Raw genomic sequence first — 25,341 nt, forward strand, 5'->3', positions numbered from 1 at the left:
TCTAAGCCAGCAAGTACCTGGGTAGCTTACTGACTGGTGTATTTTGTTGTCCCTGAACGTAACCAATAGCACAGCCATAAATAAACATCAAAGCTATTTTCACATATGCATGTCGATCAAAAAGTTGAGTCAGCAGAGTAGCAATGGTTCAGAGCTGCTCAACTAATTTCTGATGTAGATTTGTATTCCTGAGGAGTAAAATTGGCACATGTACTAAAAGGGATTTCACACTTCATACTCCCACTGATTTTTTTTTCATTGAAATTATCAACATGAAAAGTTTCATTGCCTTGGCCATCATCATATCAGCAAGGTATTTGGTTTTGTAAAATGTCAAAATTGCCCTCATGTAGAAATTGTGGAGTGCAATGAGCAGAGCAGGTGTCAGGAAGAGTGCTCCCCTGACTCAACAGTATCTTGATCGCTACCCCCTTCCTGGGACTTGCTTTAGGGCCGCTGATGGTGAGGTTAACATCCATATGTTCATCTATTTAAAGTGGTCAAGCTGCCTGTGGAGGCATGGCAGACTCCAGCAGTTCGCCTCAATAGTGCAACCGAGGTCTGAGCTGGGCTTGGGTGCATGCTGATGACTGCACTGGCTACCTCACCTCAAATGAATGAATTTGCCAATTTGAAGGGGAAGAAATAAAAGAAATGTTTAACAAACCAACCAAGGAAAAGTACGGTGTTGGACTGGAAAATTAATTGGGGGACATAGTAGGCCAATTATGATCATTTTTCTAAACATTCAGGCCTTTCAGCAATTTAGTTGTTCATGTAGAAACTAGTTGCTCCTACCAGTGGCACTCAGTGAGCCATCTAAAGATTGCAGCTCCCTCTAGTGACAATCAGCCAGAACTACAACATACCGAAGGTGTCTTTTGCAGGAGCTCTGGGTATAGAATTATAAAAGCAATGCAAAGAATGTCAGGTTCTTTGTACTCATACCAGCAAGAATCTCCAGTGAGTTGTATCCCAGAATCCTATCCCAGAGAAACAAGAGTTGATCGGTTGCTAGGTATCCTGAGAATGCCCGTACCATCCATTTAAAGGATATCCGAAGTCTGCAAAAAAAAATGGATGAAACATTGAATTCAGGTGGTCATATAAGAGGAGCTGTACTAACGTCAGAGTGAAACCAGAATTCAGGGGTTGCAGTTTTAATTCTATCTGTCCCTTATTTTTTAATCTCATGAGTTCAGGCCAACATTTCAGGATAGAAAAAATGTATCTGAATATTCACCTAACACCTGACGAATGTTACAACAAAGCTCCCCAATGATTCAGCAATTTTGTTTGCAAGCCACGTAGACCAGGAAGGTCCAAGGTTTGACATTCAGATTATTTCCTGCCCATGCTGAATTGGCTAATTTCAGTCACAGCGATTGCAGGGCACTTCTAATGGCCTCAGTGTCCCTAGTTGGAGGGCAAGGATCATCTGGGGCTCCTTGTTCTGATCACTATCCTGATGTACAGATGTATGTGTGGTTGTTGGGTGAAGACAATATTGGAGTCAACCGCAATGCCCTATGATTGAATACCTGACCAATATTAACTGACAAAGCTCACAAAGGTTGTCAGTGGTCTATCCAGCAATTAAATATTGCAATGTTCATTTTCCACCACACAAGGGACTGAACTGTACTGAGGATTTACACCCCTAACCAAAGACTTTTACACTGATATTTTCTCCAACCTTTCTTTCTCCAGGGAGGTTTCCATAATGACCTAATGGGAAGAGGTACCATCCAGAGTACTATTCAGCAGCAGAGCAGAAAGTTTTTGAGTGGTGCAGTGGTTAGCACTGCAGCCTCACAGCTCCAGCGACCCAGGTTCAGTTCTGGGTACTGCCTATGCAGAGTTTGTAAGTTCTCCCTGTGACCGTGTGGGTTTCTGCCGGGTGCTCTGGTTTCCTCCCACAGCCAAAGACTTGCAGGTTGATAGGTAAATTGGCCATTGAAAATTGCCCCTAGTGTAGGAAGGTGGTAGGAGAATTGTGGGGATGTGGTAGGGAATATGGGTTATCGTAGGATTAATATAAATGGGTGGTTGTTGGTCACTCGGTGGACCAAAGGGCCTGTTTCAGTGCTTGTATCTCTCTATGATTCTGGGTCTGGATTCCGAAACATTAACCTATCCAATTCTCTTTACACAGGCTGATCAGCCTGTCATTTTGAACAGCTAGGAAAAATAAATCAGCCAGGGTTCATGTTTCTGTTTGCTATTCAGATTGCTGCAGCGCGTGCATATGTGGATGCTGGGTGACGACAATGTGACTGTGATGCTCTCTCCATGTTGAAGAACCTGTAGCTCACAACTGGAATTTTGGCAGTTCTTCCTGAAACTTTGAAGGATCGATGGCAACCCCAGCGCAATGGTGTGAATGACCATTTATGTGGTGTCAATGAGGTTTCTCCCAGTCATCTGTGAAAGTTCTTTTGGGCCTCCTTATCTCGAGAGACAATGGATACGCGCCTGGAGGTGGTCAGTGGTTTGTGAAGCAGCGCCTGGAGTGGCTATAAAGGCCAATTCTGGAGTGACAGGCTCTTCCACAGGTGCTGCAGAGAAATTTGTTTGTCGGGGCTGTTGCACAGTTGGCTCTCCCCTTGCGCCTCTGTCTTTTTTCCTGCCAACTACTAAGTCTCTTCGACTCGCCACAATTTAGCCCTGTCTTTATGGCTGCCCGCCAGCTCTGGCGAATGCTGGCAACTGACTCCCACGACTTGTGATCAATGTCACACGATTTCATGTCGCGTTTGCAGACGTCTTTATAGCGGAGACATGGACGGCCGGTGGGTCTGATACCAGTGGCGAGCTCGCTGTACAATGTGTCTTTGGGGATCCTGCCATCTTCCATGCGGCTCACATGGCCAAGCCATCTCAAGCGCCGCTGACTCAGTAGTGTGTATAAGCTGGGAGTGTTGGCCGCTTCAAGGACTTCTGTGTTGGAGATATAGTCCTGCCACCTGATGCCAAGTATTCTCCGAAGGCAGCGAAGATGGAATGAATTGGGACGTCGCTCTTGGCTGGCATACGTTGTCCAGGCCTCGCTGCCGTAGAGCAAGGTACTGAGGACACAGGCCTGATACACTCGGACTTTTGTGTTCCGTGTCAGTGCGCCATTTTCCCACACTCTCTTGGTCAGTCTGGACATAGCAGTGGAAGCCTTACCCATGCGCTTGTTGATTTCTGCATCTAGAGACAGGTTACTGGTGATAGTTGAGCCTAGGTAGGTGAACTCTTGAACCACTTCCAGAGCGTGGTCGCCGATATTGATGGATGGAGCATTTCTGACGTCCTGCCCCATGATGTTCGTTTTCTTGAGGCTGATGGTTAGGCCAAATTCATTGCAGGCAGCCGCAAACCTGTCGATGAGACTCTGCAGGCACTCTTCAGTGTGAGATGTTAAAGCAGCATCGTCAGCAAAGAGGAGTTCTCTGATGAGGACTTTCCGTACTTTGGACTTCGCTCTTAGACGGGCAAGGTTGAACAACCTGCCCCCTGATCTTGTGTGGAGGAAAATTCCTTCTTCAGAGGATTTGAACGCATGTGAAAGCAGCAGGGAGAAGAAAATCCCAAAAAGTGTGGGTGCGAGAACACAGCCCTGTTTCACACCACTCAGGATAGGAAAGGGCTCTGATGAGGAGCCACCATGTTGAATTGTGCCTTTCATATTGTCATGGAATGAGGTGATGATACTTAGTAGCTTTGGTGGACATCCGATCTTTTCTAGTAGTCTGAACAGACCACGTCTGCTGACGAGGTCAAAGGCTTTGGTGAGATCAATGAAAGCAATGTAGAGGGGCATCTGTTGTTCACGGCATTTCTCCTGTATCTGACGAAGGGAGAACAGCATGTCAATGGTCGATCTCTCTGCACGAAAGCCACACTGTGCCTCAGGGTAGACGCGCTCGGCCATTTATGTGGTGTCAATGAGGTTTCTCCCAGTCATCTGTGAAAGTTACAGCAGGACAAAAGGGAAACCCTGCTGAAATTCTACCCATCAATGTCCATCCTCAGACATGAAGACTGCTCATTCTGATGGGTCGTTGTCACTTGTGGGACTATACTCCAGCAAGAGTCTTTGTTTTCAGGAGCTAAAAGGATTAAAATTCAAGGGGTGGGTGGGGCGGGGGGCAGTAACAGAACTCAAGAAACAACAGCTCGAAAGGCATTTTCACCTGTGTATCTCATTTTAGAAGCAGACCAACCCTCTACATTTAAATCGCAAATCTCGACTTCCTTTCCCCTGATTGGACAGTTTGCCATTTAGCTACACGATTATACTCTTAGAAAATGTATTCCTCATCCCATTTTTAAGATATGCCTCCTCTTAGGTACCCCAGCCACTCATCATTCATTGGCCTTGAAGCCCTCCTTCAAGGTTTGGCCAAACTGCTTTGTAATAGCATATTAGAAGGGATCTGAGTAAGTGGCCTAGTTTATAGGTTTGGAGACCAAACATAAATCAATAAGAGACTGCAGATTTGTGTTGACTTGCGCAGAATCATTTAAAAGATTAAGGCCGCAAAATTGGGCTCTATAGCACCACTTGTGCCAGCTCTACGGAAGCCGCGAACTGAAAAAAAGTCATCCACAATGCTTCTGGCCAATTCCAGCAGGCCCACACGGCATGTCCGAACTGACAGGACAGCAGTGCAGGTGTACCATGAATGTGCCAGAAGCACGAAAAGTGGATGGATTGTGACTTCAAACAACCTCTAATGCTCATTGGGCGCAGGATCTGCCATTTTGGACCACACAGGTCCAGTTGATGTCCTCTTATAATCACTCCCAGCTGAAAAAGCACTTAGCCACGACCCCACTACCACCATCAGCACTGTTTAAAGGGCTAACCATCAAAATTATATGTGTGGTGCTTTTGAATTATTTTTGATAGTACAGTGTCATGGCCACGTGGTGAGATTTGAGTGGCTCCCACCTGACGGCAGCAAGTGTTTTGTTATTAGGGTTTAACCCCTTGGTGTTTTATTTGTCAATTAAACAGACAGCGGCAGGCTTTCTCGTAGGTTTAAAACCAAAAATCAATTGTTTATTGATCAATACGCCTATCCCGAAATTGTTGCAACCACATTCATTCACGCATTCACACACAAGAGACAGATAGAGAGGCAAAAAAGGGGTAAGCGATTATAAATGGGAGTTCGGTTTCAGGGGAAGGTTGAATTCTCCCGGTAGTCAAGTTCTCGTTGGTTGCAGGCTTGAGGTGATTGTAGATTCTCTCTATGTTGAAAGTTCAGTTGAAGTTAGTGGATCACTTCTGGTTCACTGCTGCATAATGTAGACGCAGAATTCTACAGCAGGGCATGTGCCTTCTGGTTTGTTGGAAATAAGCTTCTGGATGCTGCTTTTTGGGTGGCCCACTTGAGACTCTATTTTAAGTCTCGCCTCCTGGTGGGAGATGCTTCAGTCTCTTCCCTATGGTGATCGCACCATGGCCCAGGATATGGCTACTCCACACCTTCTTTGTTTCAGAAGAAGAACGCATTCAAGACTGGAATATTTTAGGATGGGTGTAGGATGGGTGGAATTGACATCTCTTAGCGTTGAAGATTTTCCTTTGTCCCTGTCAGACAGTTTGAATATACACAGGCCAAGCCCTTTTCTCTTCAGTGGCCATTTTGGAGCATTGTTCACTTTTTATAAGAAAGATCCATTTTTTAAAAGACAAAGTCAGTTTTTATAACTCTTCAGATTTTGTGCAGAATTTTTGTATCATCACACTTCTTGTGTGTGTGACAGCAGAGTTAGTGTGAGTACTGTGTCATGTTATTGGAAGGGTTTTGCTGTCTGGATTTTCAAGGGGGTGGTGCTGGATCTTGACAAGAAGATCAGAGGAATTGTTTAGCTTGTCAAGAGAAAGATTGCTTCAGCTACTGTTCCAGTCTCTTTTGACCTGCAGCAGGATATGGAGCACAGGCAGCAGAGAAGGGAAGCAGTGTGCAGAGGGAGGAGGAGGCGGGCTCTAAATAGAAGGCCTTACCCACCAAGGTCTCTAGGGAGCACTTCTAGCTCCACCTCAGCCAAGAGCAGTTGGTGAAGCACCTGCATTTCAACAAGGAGGTGGCCACTGAACTGTGTCAATTCCTATATTCTGGTCTGCAGCCACACAGCAGGGCGAGGACAGTACTTCCCAGTGGCCATCCACCATCACCTTCAATTTCTGCACCAGTGGATCTTTCCAGGCGGAAGCAGGCGACATCAGCAACATCATGCAGTTTGTCGTCCATTACTATATCAGGGAAGCCACAGAGACCCTGCAAGGGACAGGGGAATTCATTATCTTCCCACTGACAAAAGAGAAGCAGGAGAGAGAGCATGTGGATTTGCAAAGATGGCAGGATTCCCAATGATGAAGGGTGCAATCAACTGCATACAAGTGGCTCTACAGGCCCCTCAGGTTAATGGGGAGATATTTCGTAACCATTAGGGCTACCACTCTACCAACGTCCAATTAGTGAGCGGCCATGACCAGAGGATCCTCTCGGTCAATGCCTGCTATCCTGGCAGCAGTCATGATGCTTTCATCCTGTGGCTGCCAACCGTACCTGCCATATTTAGGCCATCATGAAGAACCAGAGGCTGGCTGCCAGTGACAAGGGATATCTGCTCTACACCTGGCTAATTCCCCTCCGCCACCCAACCATCGGAGGACAGTGCATCTTAAATGAGAAACATGCAACAACAAGGAACATCGTGGAGCAAACCATCAACGTCCTGAAGCAACAGTTCCGCAGCCTGGACCACATGGGGGTGGGGGGGGGGGTGCGGGGGGAGATGCCCTTGAGCACTCACCAGAGCATGTATCTAAGTTTGTGGTGGTTTGCTGCATGCTTCACAAACTAGCTATCATGAAGGAACAGCTCTTATCACCAGACATTCGGTAGCCACTTCAGGAGGAGAGGCAGGAAGGAGGCATTCAGGATCCCTTTGCTCTGGCAAGCTGTGAGTGGATACTGAGACTCCAGCATCCCTAAGATATTATCCCAACAGAGTTGCTCCACAATTCCCCATCTTTCAATCCATCTGCTAAGGACCTCTTGACCAAAATCATGAAATTAGAGCCCCTAACAAGACCATTCCATAACAACTTTATCCAACAACACTTTTTTTTTATTCATTCATGGGATGTGGGCATCGCTGGAGAGGCCAGCATTTATTGCGTATCCCTAATTGCCCTTGAGAAGGTGGTGGTGAGCTGCTTTCTTGTGATGTAGGTATACCAACAGTGCCAATTAATACAACACTACATCCAAAACAGAACTATCTGCCCTCGTGCATTTCCTTAGTGCCCATCTTGTGGTGCCTTTGCCTGTCCTAGCACTCTTATGCAGTGTTGCGCCAATGGCTGCAGCATGGCTGTGGAAGGCTTTCACTGAGCAAGACTGCAGATGGCCTTGCAGGATGACCTCAAGCTGCTCTGGGCTTGAGGGCCCAGCTTCGGACTGTAACACCCCCAACATTTTTTTGTTCTTTCATGGCATGTGGGCATTTCTGGCAAGGCAGCATGTGTTGCCCATCCCTTACTGCACTTGACAACTGAGTGGCTAGCAAGACCACTTTAGAGGTCAGTTTAGAATCAACCACATTGCTGTGGGTTTGGAGACACATGTAGGCCAGACCAGGTAAGGCAGATTTCCTTCCTTAAAGGGCATTAGTGAAACGGATAGGTTTTTACGACATGGTACCATTACTGAGTATAGCTTTCAATCCCAGACTTTTATTAATTAATTGAATTTAAATTCCGCCAGCTGCCATGGTGGGATTTGAACCTGTGTCCCCAGGGCATTAGCCTGGGCCTCTGGATTATTAGTTCAGTGACATTACCACTATGCCACCGTGTCCCTTATGGGAGGCAGCAGTCTGGGCTGGCTGGCTGAGACACAATGGCAAGGGCACTGATGGAATGGCAGTAGTGGAAACAAGAATGCTGTCATCCTGAGTCAGCAGGTTCACACTCCACGGAGGCAGCCACTCCTCGAGGGCACTTAATAATCTATTGGAGGGCAGATTGCCAGATTGTTGTGAAAGCGTGTGTGCCCCTTTGAGCACTGGCATCCACAGCCATGATGGCAGCAAGCTGAGCCTACATGGCACCAAGCTGGGCTTGCATGGTAACAAGCATGGATCTCATGACCTCAGTCTGAGCACTGAGATATTCGGTGGCTTCCGCCTGTGCTGCAATGGAAGCTGAGACATCGGCCACCAGATGCTCCATCATAGTTGGGTCTGCTAGTGCTGTCATGGAGTTGACTACCATTCCCACGCTGGAAAGGATGGGCTCCAAACTCTGCACAAAGCCCTGTGACAGGTTGGAGTCGGATTCCTCCTCCATGTACCTTGACAGTGACAATTGCCAATGCACCAAGCATCTTTGTGTGCATGCCCATCAGCATTCTCCTGTAGTCCACCCAATTGAAGTCTCATCTGAGTCCTCTGCAGCAGAACTAGTCTGCGACCTTGCTCACTGGTATGCTTGCACACGCACTGAGCTTCCCCTGGTCTGGATGCAGCTCACTCGCTCCTGATGACTCAACATGTGCTGATCCAGACTCTATACTGGTCTCTAAAGTTTACGCGGTGCCAGTATCTGAGCTGGTGGCTGTGAATGTCAGATCAAGTGACGATTTTTCTTCAACAGAAGTCAGGTGTAGCTGTCACCTTTGGTCATGAGGTTGCAGTGGCTGGCTAGGCAGCCTGAAAGCATAAATGCTGAGGGGGAGAGTAGGGGTGAGGGATGGGAGGGGGTGTGGGGTGGAAAGAAAAAGGACAATGGTCACATCATTGGAACTTGCACTTCATGCCAGACAGCAGGATGAAGGCGCAGTGGAATTTGTAAAGGGATACAAGCAAGAACATACCATCATCCTGAATGTTCTCAGTGACACCGGATGCAATGACCTTAGTCACAGCCGGCCCCATAATGTGGACACCAGCTCCTCCAGAAGGCTAAGGTGATGCAGACATGCCTGTCCCCCATTGGTTCTGTGCTGCTCCTTACGGTTATGGGCAATGTTCCCTCTAAGTTGCACACCTGCAACCCTGAAGTTCCTGCATGGGCCAAGCACTAGTTAGCCCCTTTAATAATAACAAGAAAAGCTGGAAATACTCAGCAGGTCTGGCAACATCTGTGGAGAGAGAAGCAGAGTTAACGTTTCAGGTCAGTGATCCTTCATCAGAACTTTATGTTGCCGCACAAAAAAGTGAAAGGTTAAATGAATGCACGGCGCACAACAAAATAAAATCAGAGGACGTTGGTTGTAGGCCACCTTGCCCTGCAAGAGAGAGGGAAAAATATCAGTGTATGTATTGCAATTTTTTTGGGTGGTGTGCCTGTCATAGCTATTTGTATGAATAGCTACGTGGAAGCAGCAAGAGGTGGGTATAAGGTTGACAGTATTGGTATGTGCATGAGGGTGAGGTGGAGTATCTGAATGTTAGGCATGAGTTCTGAATTGCTAGAGATTGCTGGCCGGTGAGTCATGGCACTGTGGTGCATTGAGAGGTCGGTGGTGCAGTGGGTAAGAGATGTCAATGTAAAGATGCATTCACTGACATTGACCACCCATGTGAGGTCACTGGACTTCTTCCAGCTTTGCAGCCAGGTCCTTGAGGCCAGACTCTGGCAATTGAGCAGTAGTAATGTCACTGGACTAGTAACTCAGAGACCCAGGCTACTGCTCTGGGTACATGGATTCAAATCCCACCATGGCAGATGGTGAAATTTGAATTCAGTTAATCTGGGAATTAAGAAAAAAGCTAGTCTTATGGTGACCGTGAAACCATTGTCGATTGTTGCAAAAACCCATCTGGTTCACTAATGTCCTTTAGGAATGTAAATCTGCCGCTCTTACCTGGTCTGGCCGACATTCGACTCCAGACCCACAGCAATGTGGCTGACTCTTAAAAAATGCCCTCCGAAGTGGCCTAGCAAGCTTCTCAGCTCAAGGGTAATTAGGAATGGGCAATAAATGCTAGTCTAGCCAGCGACGCTCACATCCCACAAATGAATTTAAAAAAACTGAACTCCTTGGCCACCTGTTCCCACTCCCTGCTTAGTGTGGGCCTTGAAGGCCTCCTGGCCCCCTGTCAAAACATGGTGTTTCTCCTTCTTTCCACCTCTTGGACTATCAGAAAACCTGGGACAGCTCTCTCTCTTGCCTCTTGCTCCATTTGGTGTGTTTTTCTTTCTATCCAAATCTTCCACCAACAGCATGCAACAGCTTCTATACAATGAGTGCAGCTCCCCTTGAAGATCGGAAGGCTGCTTTTAAGAGGTCCAGGCTAGCTGTGCATCATGGTAGCCACCCCTGTTGAGTATGCAGCCAGTCAGCAGTGCTTTACATGTTGGACTGCACACCGAAATTATTTAGATCAGGAAGCAGCAAGAAGTTTGCATGCTGCTTGTTTCAATGGGACTGGATGCAGGGCAATCACATATCGTGATCCTGTGCTCGAAATGGGCCTTAACAAACCTTTCCTCATGAAAGATTAATTGTTAGAAATACTCTTCAAAATGGTTTCTCTCAAAAAGATTTCCAAACATTTAACCAGTAAGGATAGAACCTTCAATATAAGATTATAGTACTTACGGTTGTGCTCCAATTTCACGCAAATGGTAAAACAGTTGAGGGAGGTAGGTTTGAATGAGTGTCTCAAACACCAGACAAAGTGACACAATTCCCTAAGAATAGACAATTAACAGTGTTCTTATAACATCTATTGTGATCACAATAAAAACAGATTTGTCTTTCAGAACAGACATTAAACTCCGTCTGCCCACTAAGGAGAACATTCATCCCATGGCACAATTCAAAGAGCAAGAAGTTCCTGGCCAACATTTTTCCATCAACCAACACTACCAAAACAAATTAACTGCTCATTCAACTAACTTACTATTTGTGGGACTTTGTGCAACTTCTCTTTATATTTACCTATGTAACAACAACTTGCATTGATATAGCACCTTTAACATACGAAACATCTCAAGATAGATAGGAAGCTGCAGAGGGATAGGTGAGGTGTGACCAAACGTTTGTTCAAGATAGGTTGAAAGAAAGCTTTTAAAGGAAGAAAGAGGAAGTGCAAACGGCTTTAGGAAGTACTAGAGAATGTGGTCACGACAGGTGAAGACTCTCCCATCTAATGCTGGAGTAAAGGGGTGGAGGAATGCAAAACTGGAGGAGGACTGGATTTAGGCAACTATGTTTTTTACAAGAGGAATTTATGGAGGTTGGAGGATGGCAGGCCAGAAAGTAGGTAAGAGAATAATTGAGTCTACAGATGACAAATACATGGATAAAGGTCTAAGGTGGGGCAGAGTTGAGTGATGAAGTTGGACATTTACTGTCTTAATGATGGATAGGCAGAGGCTGGGGGAGGTGATAAAATCAATGTGAAGGGAGCAGAGTTTATGTGGGAGGTTCAATCCTCCGTGTTAAGTTGCACAAGTTGTGGAACATTCATAACTTCACGTTGGACTGGTAGTCTGACAGCATGGAAATGGTCATGAGGTGCGGTCATCAGAGAGATGCCAGAGAAGTAGAGCTAGTTATCATTAGCATTATATATGGAGGATGACCTTGTGCCTAGGGATGTGGTTGCCAAATTTATAACTTGGGGCACCTCAGAGGTGACAGTTTGGGGGCTGGTAAAGAAGTCAGTGTTGGACATACTGTCTGCATTTCAATGAATAGAAGTGAAGTTAAACAAGAGTAGTCCTGTGAAGTTGGACAATGGAAGAGGTCCAAGTGCTACACCAAAATGTAATGTTTAGCCATCAGAAATTTAGGAAGAGTTTCTCTAATCCTCAAAATATAGACCTAAAAAACTTGCTTTAATGTGGAGAATATGTTGGCGACTTTGATGAGGGATAGCATAAAGGACCATCTGAAAAGACCAAATCTGACTGGAAAGAGTCATGACTTCAGAAGGGGCAGATCGTGTTTGAACAATTTCTTTTAGAAGCTTACTTTTCTTGTTGAAAGGATAATTAGTGGGCATTTTTTTATTCGTTCGTTGGATGTGGGCATCGCGGGCTAGGCCAGCATTTATTGCCCATCCCTAATTGTCTTTCAGAAGGTGGTGGTGAGCTGCCTTCTTGAACTGCTGCAGTCCTTGGGGTGTAAGTACACCCATAGTGCTACTAGGAAACGAGTTCCAGGATTTTGACCCAGCGACAGTGAAGGAATGGTGATATAGTTCCAAGTCAGGATGGTGTGTGGCTTGGAGGGGAACTTGCAGGTGGTGGTGCTCCCATGCATCTGCTGCCCTTGTCCTTCTAGGTGTTAGAGGTTGCGGGCTTGGAAGGTGCTGTCTAAGAAGCCTTGGTGAGTTGCTGCAGTGCACCTTGTAGATGGTACACACTGCTGCCACTGTGCATTGCTGGTGAAGGGAGTGAATGTTGAAGGTGGTGGATGGAGTGACACGCAACTGGGCTGCTTTGGCCTGGATGGTGTCAAGCTTCTTGAATGTTGTTAGAGCTGTGCTCATCTAGGCTAGTGGAGAGTATTCCATCACACTCCTGACTTGTGCCTTATAGATGGTGCACAGGCATTGGGGAGACAAGAGGTGTGTTACTCACCACAGAATTCCCAGCCTTTGACCTGTTCTTGTAGCCACTGCATTTATATGGCAGGTCCAGTTCAGTTTCTGGTCAATGGTAACCACCAGGATGTTGATAGTGGGGGATTTAGCGATGGTAATGCCACTGAACATCAAAGGGAGTTGGTTATATTCTTTCTTGTTTGAGGTGGTCATTGCCTGGCACTTGTGTGGCGTGACTAATACTTGCGACTTATCAGCCCAAGCCTGGATATTGTCCAGGTCTTGCTGCAACTGGACACGGCCTGCTTCAGTATCTGAGGAGTCGCGAATGGTGCTGAACATTGTGCAATGATCAGCGAATATCCCCATTTCTGACCTTATGATGGAGGGAAGGTCATTGATGAAGCAGTTGAAGATGGTTGGGCCTAGGACACTACCCTGAGGACCTCCAACAATCACAATCATCTTCCTTTGTGCTAGTTATGACTCCAACCAGTGGAGAGTTTTCCCCCTGATTCCCATTGACTCCAGTTTTGCGAGGGCTCCTTCATGCCATACTCGATCAAATACTGCCTTGATGCGATGGTTAGTCACTCTCACCTCGCCTCTGGAGTTCAGATCTTTTGTCCATGTTTGGATTAAGACTGTAATGAGGTCAGGAGCTGACTGGCCATGGCGGAACCCAAACTGAGCGTCAGTGAGCAGGTTATTGCTGAGCAGGTGCCGCTTGATAGCACTATCGACGACCTGTTCCATCACTTTGCTGATGAGCGAGAGCAGAGTGATAGGGCGGGTTGGATTTTCCTGCTTTTTGTGCACAGGACATACCTGGGTAATTATCCACATTGTCAGGTAGATGCCAGTGTTAATCCTGATTCCAAGACTAGAAAATATAGGTTAAAGTTAATTCTGTCATATGAAAATAGGACATTTGGGCAGTTCTTTTGGCAAAAAAGTGAAACAACTTACCAGTAGAGAGCAATGAAACTGAAACCATGGCAGGATTTTTAAAAAGTCAGGATGAATTCTTGTTATGGAAGTGGATACAGTGCTATAAGTTCTAAAATTAAGTGAGTAGATTTGCAAAAGTAGGCTAGATGGACGAGTGGTTTTCTTCTTCTCAAAACGTTACTTTGTTACAAATCTGTGAGGATTATGATTTTGGCCGAGACAATTGTTCTGTTTCTCATATTGGGGACAAGGAATCAGGAGAAAGTGAAAGACAAAAAGAAAACAGTTGGGTTTATTGGTCTGGCCTAATGACAGCATCTAGTTTGCAGTCTGAAACACCCAGTGAAAGAAAACAGATAACTATTGACCACTAGAAAACTGGCATTCTAAGTTTATTAACAAATCTGAGTTCTAAAACATTAATTCACATCAATTGTTTTAATTCAAATAAAGGAAAACTAAACTCAGAGTTCTTGAAAGATAGCATGGCAGCTAGCATTTCTGATATGATTTAAGTGAAATAGGTTTCAGCCTCCTATTGTGCAACACAATATTCTATACATTTCCTTTCTAATTTTCTAACTATAGTAAGCACAGAAATTACAGGTGTATTTCATTTCGAAAAGTGAAAAACTTACTGAAGAGCAACTATCCCTATTTAAAACAATTTTTTTCTTTGTAAAAAGAAAAAATGCAACTGCTGGAAATCTGTGACAATACAGAAATACACAAGCAGCATTTATAACTGATGAAGGATTATATTTAAAATGTTAACATATCTATTTTCACTGACTGATCTACTATTGTTTTCGTTCCACCTAGTTACAGTATCTGATATAATCCCCATTAGTAAAATTTTTGCATATATTCTATATATATTGTAACTAAAATAACATCATATAATTGTGATCAAAAGCCATATTAGCAAATGGACCATAGCAACAAACTATGATGGATAAATGTAGAGGTTAATTTTCAAACAGTAGTTTGGGAAATTTTTGTCACATTTCAACATATCACGGAGTTTTTTTTTTAAACACAGTATATTAATTTTGCATAAAATTATTTTCCAGTTCCAAATATACACTGATATGTTTTATTAACAATGTTGTGCAATATTGTGGGACCTCAAATAAACCCTGCATGGAAAATTAAAGAACAAGCAGGAGAGTGTGATTCGAGTAGGTGGTTCATGTGGAGAAAAAACTCCAGCGCTGAAGTGATTTATGACTTTAACCCCTTGTCGGGACTAAACCAAATCAGGAGCACATCCCCTCGAAGTTCCTTTAATCAAGTTCAAACCAGACAAATTCTCAGACACTTATTTGGGTCCTAAGAATTGCACTAGCTTTCCCTCAAAGAAAGAAAACCAACAGAGAATTTTACCATCTTTCGAATAGCCAACTTTTAATATTTTTATGGCTAAGACATAAATATCCCAGATATAATAAGGGTCTGGGAAACTCTCTTCAGTACATATCTCTTCACTTAAAGAGACACAGAAAGAGGGTTCTTGTAGTTGTATACAGAATACCACATGAGACAATTTATTAACTTGTATATATTTATTAAAGAATTTAACATGCAATAAACTTAAGTGGATAAGTATATCACAATATAAAACATTACTGAGAGATGTAACACATATTCATATTTCTAACATAGAATCCAAAAGTTTAACCTTGCTAATGTTACAGCAAAATTATCTTAGAATATCCATCAAAATTTAAAGTAAACTTGTACATTAAATCCCCGAATAAGGCATGGGATGAGAAGTGTTGTTTGAGGATCCAACACTCCTAAGTATCTACTGCAGAACCTTGTATTTTTATACTATTTCTAATGTGTCATATGACTTTTGCATTAGATATTACCTTTCTGTGTTCCCTTTTAAAATCTATATCTGTAATTTAATGTTTTACTGGAATTTGCAGTGTGTGAGTTTTTATCTGGTCAAAATCTTCATAATTGTGTTTACCTGACCTCGCTTGTTCCTGTGAGTACATTCCATTTATTGTTAATTACTCTTTCCATGGTACCCACAGCAACCCCTGGAGCCGACCTGTCTGAACAACAACCCCATAAACCAATTAAGTTTTATTGCTACCTTTTACTGAGGTAACACAGGATATTTCAATGTATGCGTTTATCTCCCAAATTCCTGGCAACAGCAATTCTACTCTAAGAGACTTTGAAATGTTTAACTCTACCATCTTAAAGGGGAACTAGTGTGAGCTCTGAAAACTAACCATTTATTCATTCTTTAACTCTAAAGGCATAATACACTATTTCCAAATTCTACTTAATCATATTCCTTCACAGCGCAGAGGTTAGAGGCTAAATAAACTGTGTTCTGTGCCATCACATTCTATGGGCTGGATTTTGTGGAGGAGGCAGTGCTCCCGGCGCCTGGCCAAAAATGTGGGGGGGAACCCTGCCTCGGCCTTTTCGTGCCCTTACGGAGCAGTCCTCCGGTGTTTTCAGGCTTAAGTGTCCTGTGCCGGGATCCCCGTCCTTTTAAAGACAGGGATCACGCCTCGAACAGCTGCCGGCAAACCACAGTACTGTTAAGGCCTTGGACATAGGCCCAGCGCTGGAACCCTGGACCTGAGGTAAGTGAGGCAGGGTCGCTGGGCTAGTCCAGAAGGCGCCGGCGAGAGCGGGGTGGGAGAGTGGTCGTGAAGTCCAGGGAGAGGGGGATCCATGGAGTTGTAGGTTTTTCTGGCAGGGATCCTCCATGGGCCATAGCTTTCTCACGGAGGAGGGATCCAACCGCCCCCACCCCCAAGTCTGCAGGGCGGGCGCCTCTCCCCGTGTGGTGGAGGAACACCCCCCCCCCCCCCCCCGCTGCGGTTAGATCCTAGCAGAGGTGGGAAGAGGCCCTTAAGTGGCCATTAAGAAAAATGGCTTGGCAACAGGGCAGCGACGGGCCCTCGGCCCCCCCCCATCACCCTTCGCGATTCTATGGCCCCCCCATCACCTCCGGCCCGCCTCGGGAGATGTCATAAAATTCAGCCCTATAATTCTATATACTCAAACTATCCTTAGTCCCCTCATGATGTCAGTGCAGTAATCCATTATCGCAATCTTTTAAGGAGGTTGTGTGCCTCCATCTTAATGCAATTTTTATTTTTAACTAATGTCAGCCAGGCTTCCCAGAGCTCGGGAAACCTGGCAGGTAAAAGGTGGCAAGAAGGTCCATATCTATAAGTTAAGTGCATACATAGCACTGGTAATGGGTCAGGAGTGTTTCATCCAGGCCAACTAACTTATCTCTTCACAGACCCCGCCATCAGCCAACCCCGCTCCCCTGTGATCTCTCCCTCCTTCCTTCCTGCTGCCTGGATGTGGTCTTGTGCCACAGGCTTTCCTGCTCAACAATGTTGTTACACCAATGTATTTTGTTGAATGATAATTTTCTTTGGTCCAGTGACTGAAGATCTGAATTTATATTTATTTTAAAAAGATATTTTAAAACATAAGCTGCCAGCAAAGATATCCTTTCAGCTTAAGACGATCATCTAATTTGCAACACTGTATCCTACACTGCAATGTTTGTGAGGAGAGAAACAAAATGTCTGCTAAATCCCCAGCAAGAACCAAGACCCAAGAAGTTTAAAGGAACTACCTGTTCTCTCAGCAAAAAGATTAAATACTGCTAACTGCTATGTTTGAATCACTGAGTGACCAGCATGTGATAAGCCCCTCCCCATCTGTGGTTTTAATATGGTGTTTTCTCTGCAGCAGGGGAGAAGTAACTGGACTCTAACATGAGCAGACCCTAGGTGTGGATCCCTCTCTCTCTCCATTCCAGCTTGAAAGCTTTCAAATGCTGCCGGTTGACTGACCACCTTTGCATACTCCGGCTACAATTGGAAACCCCGTTGGAGGAAATCATCTGCATCGCCATCTCCAAGAAACTCACCGAACCAGTCACCTACCTCTTCAAACTAAAAGCCTCAGGACCACCGAATTCAGCTAGAAGCAAGCGGCATCACCAAATGCCACAGACGGTATACCTTTTTTATATACTCTAACTCAACCAATCTACCTTTCCCCACTCTGTAACCTATTTGTGTATGTGTAAACCTCTAGCTTGTGCATGTGAAAGTTGGCACATTGCTTATTATTTTTATTAATTTGGTTTAGGTACAATAAAGCTAACCTCTTTCTTTGTTAACTCAAGAAAACCTGTCCGATTGGTTCTTGTTATGATCATAGCAAGTAAGTAATCAAACACGTACTGAATGACCAGTACATCCACTTTAAGAAAGAATTAAACCTATTGTGGTCAAACAAGGAGAGGGAAAAGAGAGAAGTCCTTAGACCCCTCCTCACTTAAATGTAACAATATAAAAGGTGGCCTGCTGTTAATTTCAGCAGGATGTCTGGGAAACCCTTACTTCCAAGTTTCTTGTCCAACTTATAGAGATTGATAGTCACAATTAGCCAGCAACTCCATTATTGTTGCGTCATGCGACTACCAGGATGGTACAAAGCAAATTAGATGTCTCCTGCCCTCCGCCCTATGACACAGCTTCCCTTTTGTTCTTCTTACTACAGCATGGCTACCCGACCCGGACCCGACCAGATGCAAAGACATATGTCAGGTTCAGGTCAGGTCGGGTCTCTTTCGGGTCCGGCATTCGGGGTCGGGTCGGGCCAGGTCAGACACAGTGCTGCCTTTTGGTCAAGGAGGGAGAAGCTTCAAAATTTGAACAGCCAGGACATCAAGGCGGGAAACGTGCGTCCGGACTCCGCACTAATCTGCAGTGAGCGATTCTATCCAAGGTAGAGCACAATCTCTTTGATATAATCAACTTCATTCCGGTAGTCGGGTCGAGCGTGGGAAATAAATCAAAGGACTCAGGCCGGGCCGGGTTTGAGTTGGATGTGGTTCTGTCGGGCTCGGGTCAGGTTGCAATTGCATACCTGAGCAGGCCTTTACTTCTTACCCCCACCCCCCACCCTTTCACTTGCTCAAAACCTATTACATTTCTACCCTTTGCCAGTTGTGATGAAAGGTCATCGACCTGAAACGTTAACTCTGTTTTTCTCTTCACAGATGCTGCCAGACCTGCTGTGTATTTCTAGCATTTTCTGTTTTTATTTCAGATTTTCAGCATCTGCAGTATTTTGCTTTTGTAGATGGATGCTGGTCTTGCTTTGTCCAGCAATTCCTATGTTAACCGAATTATAACATATTTGTACGCTTACATGAAGTTTAGATGCTGATTTCAACTACCCAAACAGAATTGTAGCTTAAATTATGATACATTTAGATTAACAAAACTGAATGGATCAATTTAATTGCCGAAGCATCAAAAAATAATGTGGTAATCAGGAGACGTTCTGATTTCATTCCTCAGGTCACTTGAGTCTTGGCTTTAGTAATTTTGTTTGTTTCGATAATCTCAATATTGTGAAGATTGGTAGTTTAATATTCAGACGAGGAATGAAACTGGTGGTCAGTTATGTCATTTTTATTCAGTTGAGCTGGATGTTTCAAATTCCAAGATAGATACTATCAGTCATCAGGCCAGATAATCACCACACAGTTTTGGCACTTGTAGATTTTATTGCTCGCTTCATGTAATGCCTGGCTAAAGATGGAGAGCTAAGAGTATAAACAGTGGACACTGCTATTATTAAAAAGACATACAAGAAGGTAACAAATAAACAATACATTAATTTGGTTCCCTTCTGTTAGGTTGCTTTATATTTGAATGAGACCAAATATATTTTTATGTAATCTAGCTCGACTGGTAGAAGTCATGTTCTCCAGAAAGAATGCTGAACCCTTTAAGTAAATGACTAATTGTTTCTTGCTGAATTTTCAAGCGTTCACAGAACTTACCGAAGAATGGGATGAGATGCAATGAAGCCTGAAGAAGTATCGCACATACATTTCTCGGAAAACTTGGTATAGTTTGGATGGTTCATGGTAGAGAAAACAGAGTGGAGCAACTGCAAGTTAGGAGGAAACAATACAAAGTAAAATCCAAGATTGCACAGCATAAATTAGGCCTTGGATCTTGTAGTGACCAGGGCCAGTGTTCTCACAACAATCTCTAACTTAATCCCCAATCTAGTATAGGAAGCATCGTAATAAGAAGCAAAAAGCAGCGCAATTGGCAATCCAGGTGCAAATGGTGCTCAAAATTGCAACAGGTTTCCAAAATGAAGTTATGCTTCAAGTATCCACTCAAACTAAGTTGCATAATTGCAAACGTAAAATTGTTGGTGAACCAGCTCAATTCAGCAATGTTGTGGAATGTATTTATTTTAATTCCTTGATCCTCGATTTATTTAAGAGTGCTAACCTAGTGCAGTTTTACTAATATCAGTTTATCAAATTTTTTAAAAATATTTATTATGTGATATGGGCGTTGCTGGCTAGGCCAGCATTTATTGCCCATCCCTAATTGCCCTTGAGAAGGTGATGGTGAGCTGCCTTCTTGAACCACCGCAGTTCTTGAGGTGTAGGTACACCAACAGTGCTGTTAGGAAGGGAGTTCCAGGATTTTGACCCAGTGACAATGAAGGAACAGCGATACAGTTCCAAATCTGGATGGTGTGTGACTTGGAAGGGAACTTGCAGATGGTGGTGTTCCCATGCATTTGCTGCCCTTGTCCTTCTAGGTGTTAGAGGTCGCAGATTTGGAAGGTGCTGTCTAAGGAGCCTTGGTACGTTGCAACAGTGCATCTTGTAAAAACTAAGCATTTATAACAAGAGTGTCTAGTTCACCACTTGTGCATAACCAGATTTTAAATAATTGAAAATGTTTTTAAAAAACTATACAGAACTATTTATTAGTTTCATTAGTAAATTAAATATATTTTAATATTTGAAAGCTTTTAGAAGGTGCCTTTTAGTGTCCTTGTGCCTGAAAAAAACTTAATTTTAAGGGTCTCCTCAAAGACCCACAGATAAGTGCAATTAGCAGAAACTTGCCATGCTCATTAATTTGATCTGGGACACCACATGGTTTTGAGTGCAGGGCCGGCTTCCAGTGCAAAGCTTTTTAAACCAATGCAAAAGATCACGGAAACCCAACCTGAGCTGAACGTAACTTGCGCTTGAAATTCTGCAATCTATTGCGCAGGTTTGGCCATTTTTGGGCGAATCATGCTGGAAATATCAGCACAACCTAGCAGAAACTCTATCCTTGAATGTTTTCAATGTTGTTAAAGTTTCGAGTACTGTGATGAAAAGCCACTAATGTCAAATCCAAGAGTCATAGAGTTATACAGCACAGAAACAGGGCCTTCGTGTCCGTGCCGACCATCAAGCACCTATCTATTCTAATCCCATATTCCAGCACTTGGCCCGTTGCCTTGTATGCTATGGTGTTTCAAGTGCTCATCTAGGTACTTCTTAAATGCTCTGAGGGTTCCTGCCTCTACGACCCCCTCAGGCAGTATGTTCCAGATTCCAACCACCCTCTGGCAGAAAACCGTTTTCCTCAAATCCCTTCTAAACCTCCTGCTCCTTACCTTCAATCTATGCCCCTTGGCTATTGACACCTCTGCTAAGGAAAACAACCCTAGCCTATCCAGTCTCTCTTCATAGCTGAAATGCTCCAGCCCAGGCAACATCCTAGTGAATCTCCTCTGCACCCTCTCCAGTGCAATCACATCCTTCCTATAGTGTGGCGACCAGAACTGTACACAGTACTTCAGCTATGGCCTAACTAGCGTTTTACGCAGCTCCATCATAACCTCCCTGCTCTTATATTCTATGCCTCAGCTAATTAAGGCAAGTATCCCATATGCCTTCCTAACCACCTTATCTACCTATGCTGCTGCCTCAGTGATCTATGGACAAGTACACCAAGGTCCCATCTGACCCTCTGTACTTCCTAGGGTCCTAACACCCGTTGTATATTCCCTTGCCTTGTTAGTCCTCCCAAAATGCATCAACTCACACTTGTCAGGATTAAATTCTATTTGCCACTGCTCCGCCCATCTTATCAGCCCATCTATATCGCCCTGTCATCTAAGGCTTTCCTCCTCACTATTTACAACACCACCAATTTTCGTGTCATCTGCGAACTTACTGATCATACCTCTTATATTCACATCTAAATCATTAATGTACACTACAAACAGCAAGGGTCCCAGCACCGATCCCTGTGGTACACCACTGGTCACAGGCTTCCAATCACAAAAACAACCCTCAATCATCACCCTCTGCCTCCTGCCACTGAGCTAATTTTAGATCCAATCTGCCAAATTGCCCTGGGTCCCATGAGCTCATACCTTCTTAACCAATCTCCCATGCGGGACATGATCAAAAGCCTTAATGAAGTCCACGTAGACTACATCAACTGCTTTACCAGCATCTACACATCTAGTCACCGCTTCGAAAAATTCAATCAAGTTTGTTAGACACAATCTCCCCCTGACAAAGCCATGCTGACTATCCCTGATTAATCCCTGTCTCTCCAAGTGGAGATTAATCCTGTCCCTCAGAATTTTTTCCAATAGTTTCCCTACCACTGATGTTAGACTCACCAGCCTGTAATTACCTGGTTTAACCCTGCTACACTTCTTGAATAATGCTGCCACATTCACTGCCCTCCAGTCCTCTGGCACATCTCCTGTGGCCAGGGAGGATTTGAAAATTTGTGTCAGAACCCCTGCTATCTTCTCCCTTGCCTCACATAACAGCCTGGAATACATCTCATCCGGGCCTGGGGATTTATCCGCTTTTAGGCCGCTAAAACTGCTAATACCTTCGCCCTTTCAATGCTAATTTGTCACAATCCCCCTCCCTGATCTCTACAGCTACATCCTCCTTCTCCATAGTGAACACAGGTGAAAATTAATCATTTAAAACCTCACCTACGTCCTCTGGCTCCACACACAGATTGCCACTTTGCTCCCTAATGGGCCCTACTCTTTCCCTGGTTATCCTCTTGCCCTTAATATACTTATAAAACGGTTTCGGATTTTACTTTATCTTGCCCGCCAAGGTTTTTTCACGCCCCCTCTTCGCTCTCCGAATTACTTTTTTAACTACCCCCCTTCACTTTCTATACTCCTCTCGGGCCTCCGCTGTTTTCAGCGCTCTGAATCTGGCAGAAGCCTCCTTTTTTTTCCTTATCCAATCCTCTATATCCCTTACATCCAGGGTTCCCTTGACTTGTTGGTCCGACCCTTTATGGGAACATGTTGGCCCTGAACTCTCAGTATTTCTTTTTTGAATGACTCCCACTGGTCTGATGTCGACTTTCCTACAAGTAGCTGCTCCCAGGCCACTTTGGCCAGATCCTGTTTTATCTTCTTGAAATCGGCCTTCCCCCAATTCAGTACCTTTATTTCCGGTCCATCTTCGTCCTTTTCCATAGCTACCTTAAATCTTACAGAGTTATGGTCACTATCCCCGAAATGCTCCCCCACTGATACTTCTACCACTTGTCCGGCTTCATTCCCTAGGATTAGGTCCAGTACCGCCCCTTCTCTTGTAGGACTTTCTACGTGCTGGTTCAAAAAGCTCTCCTCTATGCACTTTAAGAATTCCACCCCTTTAAGCCTTTTGCACTAAGACTATCCCAGTTAATACTGGGGAAGTTGAAATCCCCGAATATTATTACCCTATTATTTTTACACCTCTCTGAGATTTGAACAAAGAACAAAGAAAAAAGAACATAGAAAAATACAGCACAGGAACAGGCCCTTCGGCCCTCCAAGTCTATGCCGATCCAAATCTTCTATCTAAACCTGTCGCCTATTTTCTAAGGGTCTGTATCTCTTTACTTCCTGCCCATTCATGTATCTGTCTAGATACATGTTAAAAGACGCTATCGGCCCGCGTCTACCACCTCCACTGGCAATGCGTTCCAGGCACCCACCACCCTCTGCGTAAAGAACTTTCTATGCATATCCCCCCTAAACTTTTCCCCTTTCACTTTGAACTCGTGTCCCCTTGTAATTGAATCCCCCACTCTGGGAAAAAGCTTCTTGCTATCCACCCTGTCTATACCTCTCATGATTTTGTACACCTCAATTAGGTCCCCCCTCAACCTCCGTCTTTCTAATGAAAATAATCCTAATCTACTCAACCTCTCTTCATAGCTAGCGCCCACCATACCAGGCAACATCCTGGTGAACCTCCTCTGCACCCTCTCCAAAGCATCCACATCCTTTTGGTAATGTGGCGACCAGAACTGCACGCAGTATTCCAAATGTGGCCGAACCAAAGTCCTATACAACTGTAACATGACCTGCCAACTCTTGTACTCAATATCCCGTCCGATGAAGGAAAGCATGCCGTATGCCTTCTTGACCACTCTATTGACCTGCGTTGCCACCTTCAGGGAACAATGGACCTGAACACCCAAATCTCTCTGTCCATCAATTTTCCCCAGGACTTTTCCATTTACTGTATAGTTCACTCTTGAATTGGATCTTCCAAAATGCATCACCTCGCATTTGCCCTGATTGAACTCCATCTGCCATTTCTCTGCCCAACTCTCCAGTCTATCTATATTCTGCTGTATTCTCTGACAGTCCCCTTCACTATCTGCTACTCCACCAATCTTAGTGTCGTCTGCAAACTTACTAATCAGACCACCTATACTTTCCTCCAAATCATTTATGTATATCACAAACAACAGTGGTCCCAGCACGGATCCCTGTGGATCACCACTGGTCACACGTCTCCATTTTGAGAAACTCCCTTCCACTGCTACTCTCTGTCTCCTGTTGCCCAGCCAGTTCTTTATCCATCTAGCTAGTACACCTTGGACCCCATGCGCCTTCACTTTCTCCATCAGCCTACCATGGGGAACCTTATCAAACGCCTTACTGAAGTCCATGTATACGACATCTACAGCCCTTCCCTCATCAATCAACTTTGTCACTTCCTCAAAGAATTCTATTAAGTTGGTAAGACATGACCTTCCCTGCACAAAACCATGTTGCCTATCATTGATAAGCCCATTTTCTTCCAAATGGGAATAGATCCTATCCCTCAGTATCTTCTCCAGCAGCTTCCCTACCACTGATGTCAGGCTCACCGGTCTATAATTACCTGGATTATCCCTGCTACCCTTCTTAAACAAGGGGACAACATGAGCAATTCTCCAGTCCTCCGGGACCTGACTGACCCATGTTTAAGGATGTTGCAAAGATATCTGTTAAGGTCCCAGCTATTTCCTCTCTCGCTTCCCACAGTAACCTGGGATAGATCCCATCCGGACCTGGGGACTTGTCCACCTTAATGCCTTTTAGAATACCCAACACCTCCTCCCTCCTTATGCCGACTTGACCTAGAGTAATCAAACATCTGTCCCTAACCTCAACATCCGTCATGTCCCTCTCCTCGGTGAATACCGATGCAAAGTACTCGTTTAGAATCTCACCCATTTTCTCTGACTCCATGCATAACTTTCCTGCTTTGTCCTTGAGTGGGCCAATCCTTTCTCTAGTTACCCTCTTGCTCCTTATATATGAATAAAAGGCTTTGGGATTTTCCTTAACCCTGTTTGCTAAAGATATTTAATGACCCCTTTTAGCCCTCTTAATTCCTCGTTTCAGATTGGTCCTACATTCCCGATATTCTTTCAAAGCTTCGTCTTTCTTCAGCCGCCTAGACCTTATGCATGCTTCCTTTTTCCTCTTAGCTAGTCTCACAATTTCACCTGTCATCCATGGTTCCCTAATCTTGCCATTTCTACCCCTCATTTTCACAGGAACATGTCTCTCCTGCACGCTAATCAACCTCTCTTTAAAAGCCTCCCACATATCAAAAGTGGATTTACCTTCAAACAGCTGCTCCCAATCTACATTCCCCAGCTCCTGCCGTATTTTGGTATA

General features: G+C 44.5%; 1 protein-coding gene across 3 annotated transcripts in view; it reads right to left on the bottom strand.

The window, feature by feature from the left end:
* tbc1d19 (TBC1 domain family, member 19) overlaps positions 1-25,341 on the bottom strand; it is a 225,189-nt gene that overhangs the window by 15,010 nt on the left and 184,838 nt on the right. For all 3 annotated transcript variants that reach the window (XM_068009631.1, XM_068009553.1, XM_068009711.1), the window contains 3 exons: positions 19,376-19,485; positions 10,614-10,705; positions 949-1,064 (listed from right to left, as the gene is read on the bottom strand). In XM_068009631.1, coding sequence (XP_067865732.1) covers positions 949-1,064; positions 10,614-10,705; positions 19,376-19,485 — 318 coding nt within the window. The remainder of the gene's footprint in view (positions 1-948; positions 1,065-10,613; positions 10,706-19,375; positions 19,486-25,341) is intronic.

This window comes from Heterodontus francisci, chromosome 1, assembly GCF_036365525.1.
Source record: "Heterodontus francisci isolate sHetFra1 chromosome 1, sHetFra1.hap1, whole genome shotgun sequence".
Taxonomy (NCBI): Eukaryota; Metazoa; Chordata; class Chondrichthyes; order Heterodontiformes; family Heterodontidae; genus Heterodontus; species Heterodontus francisci.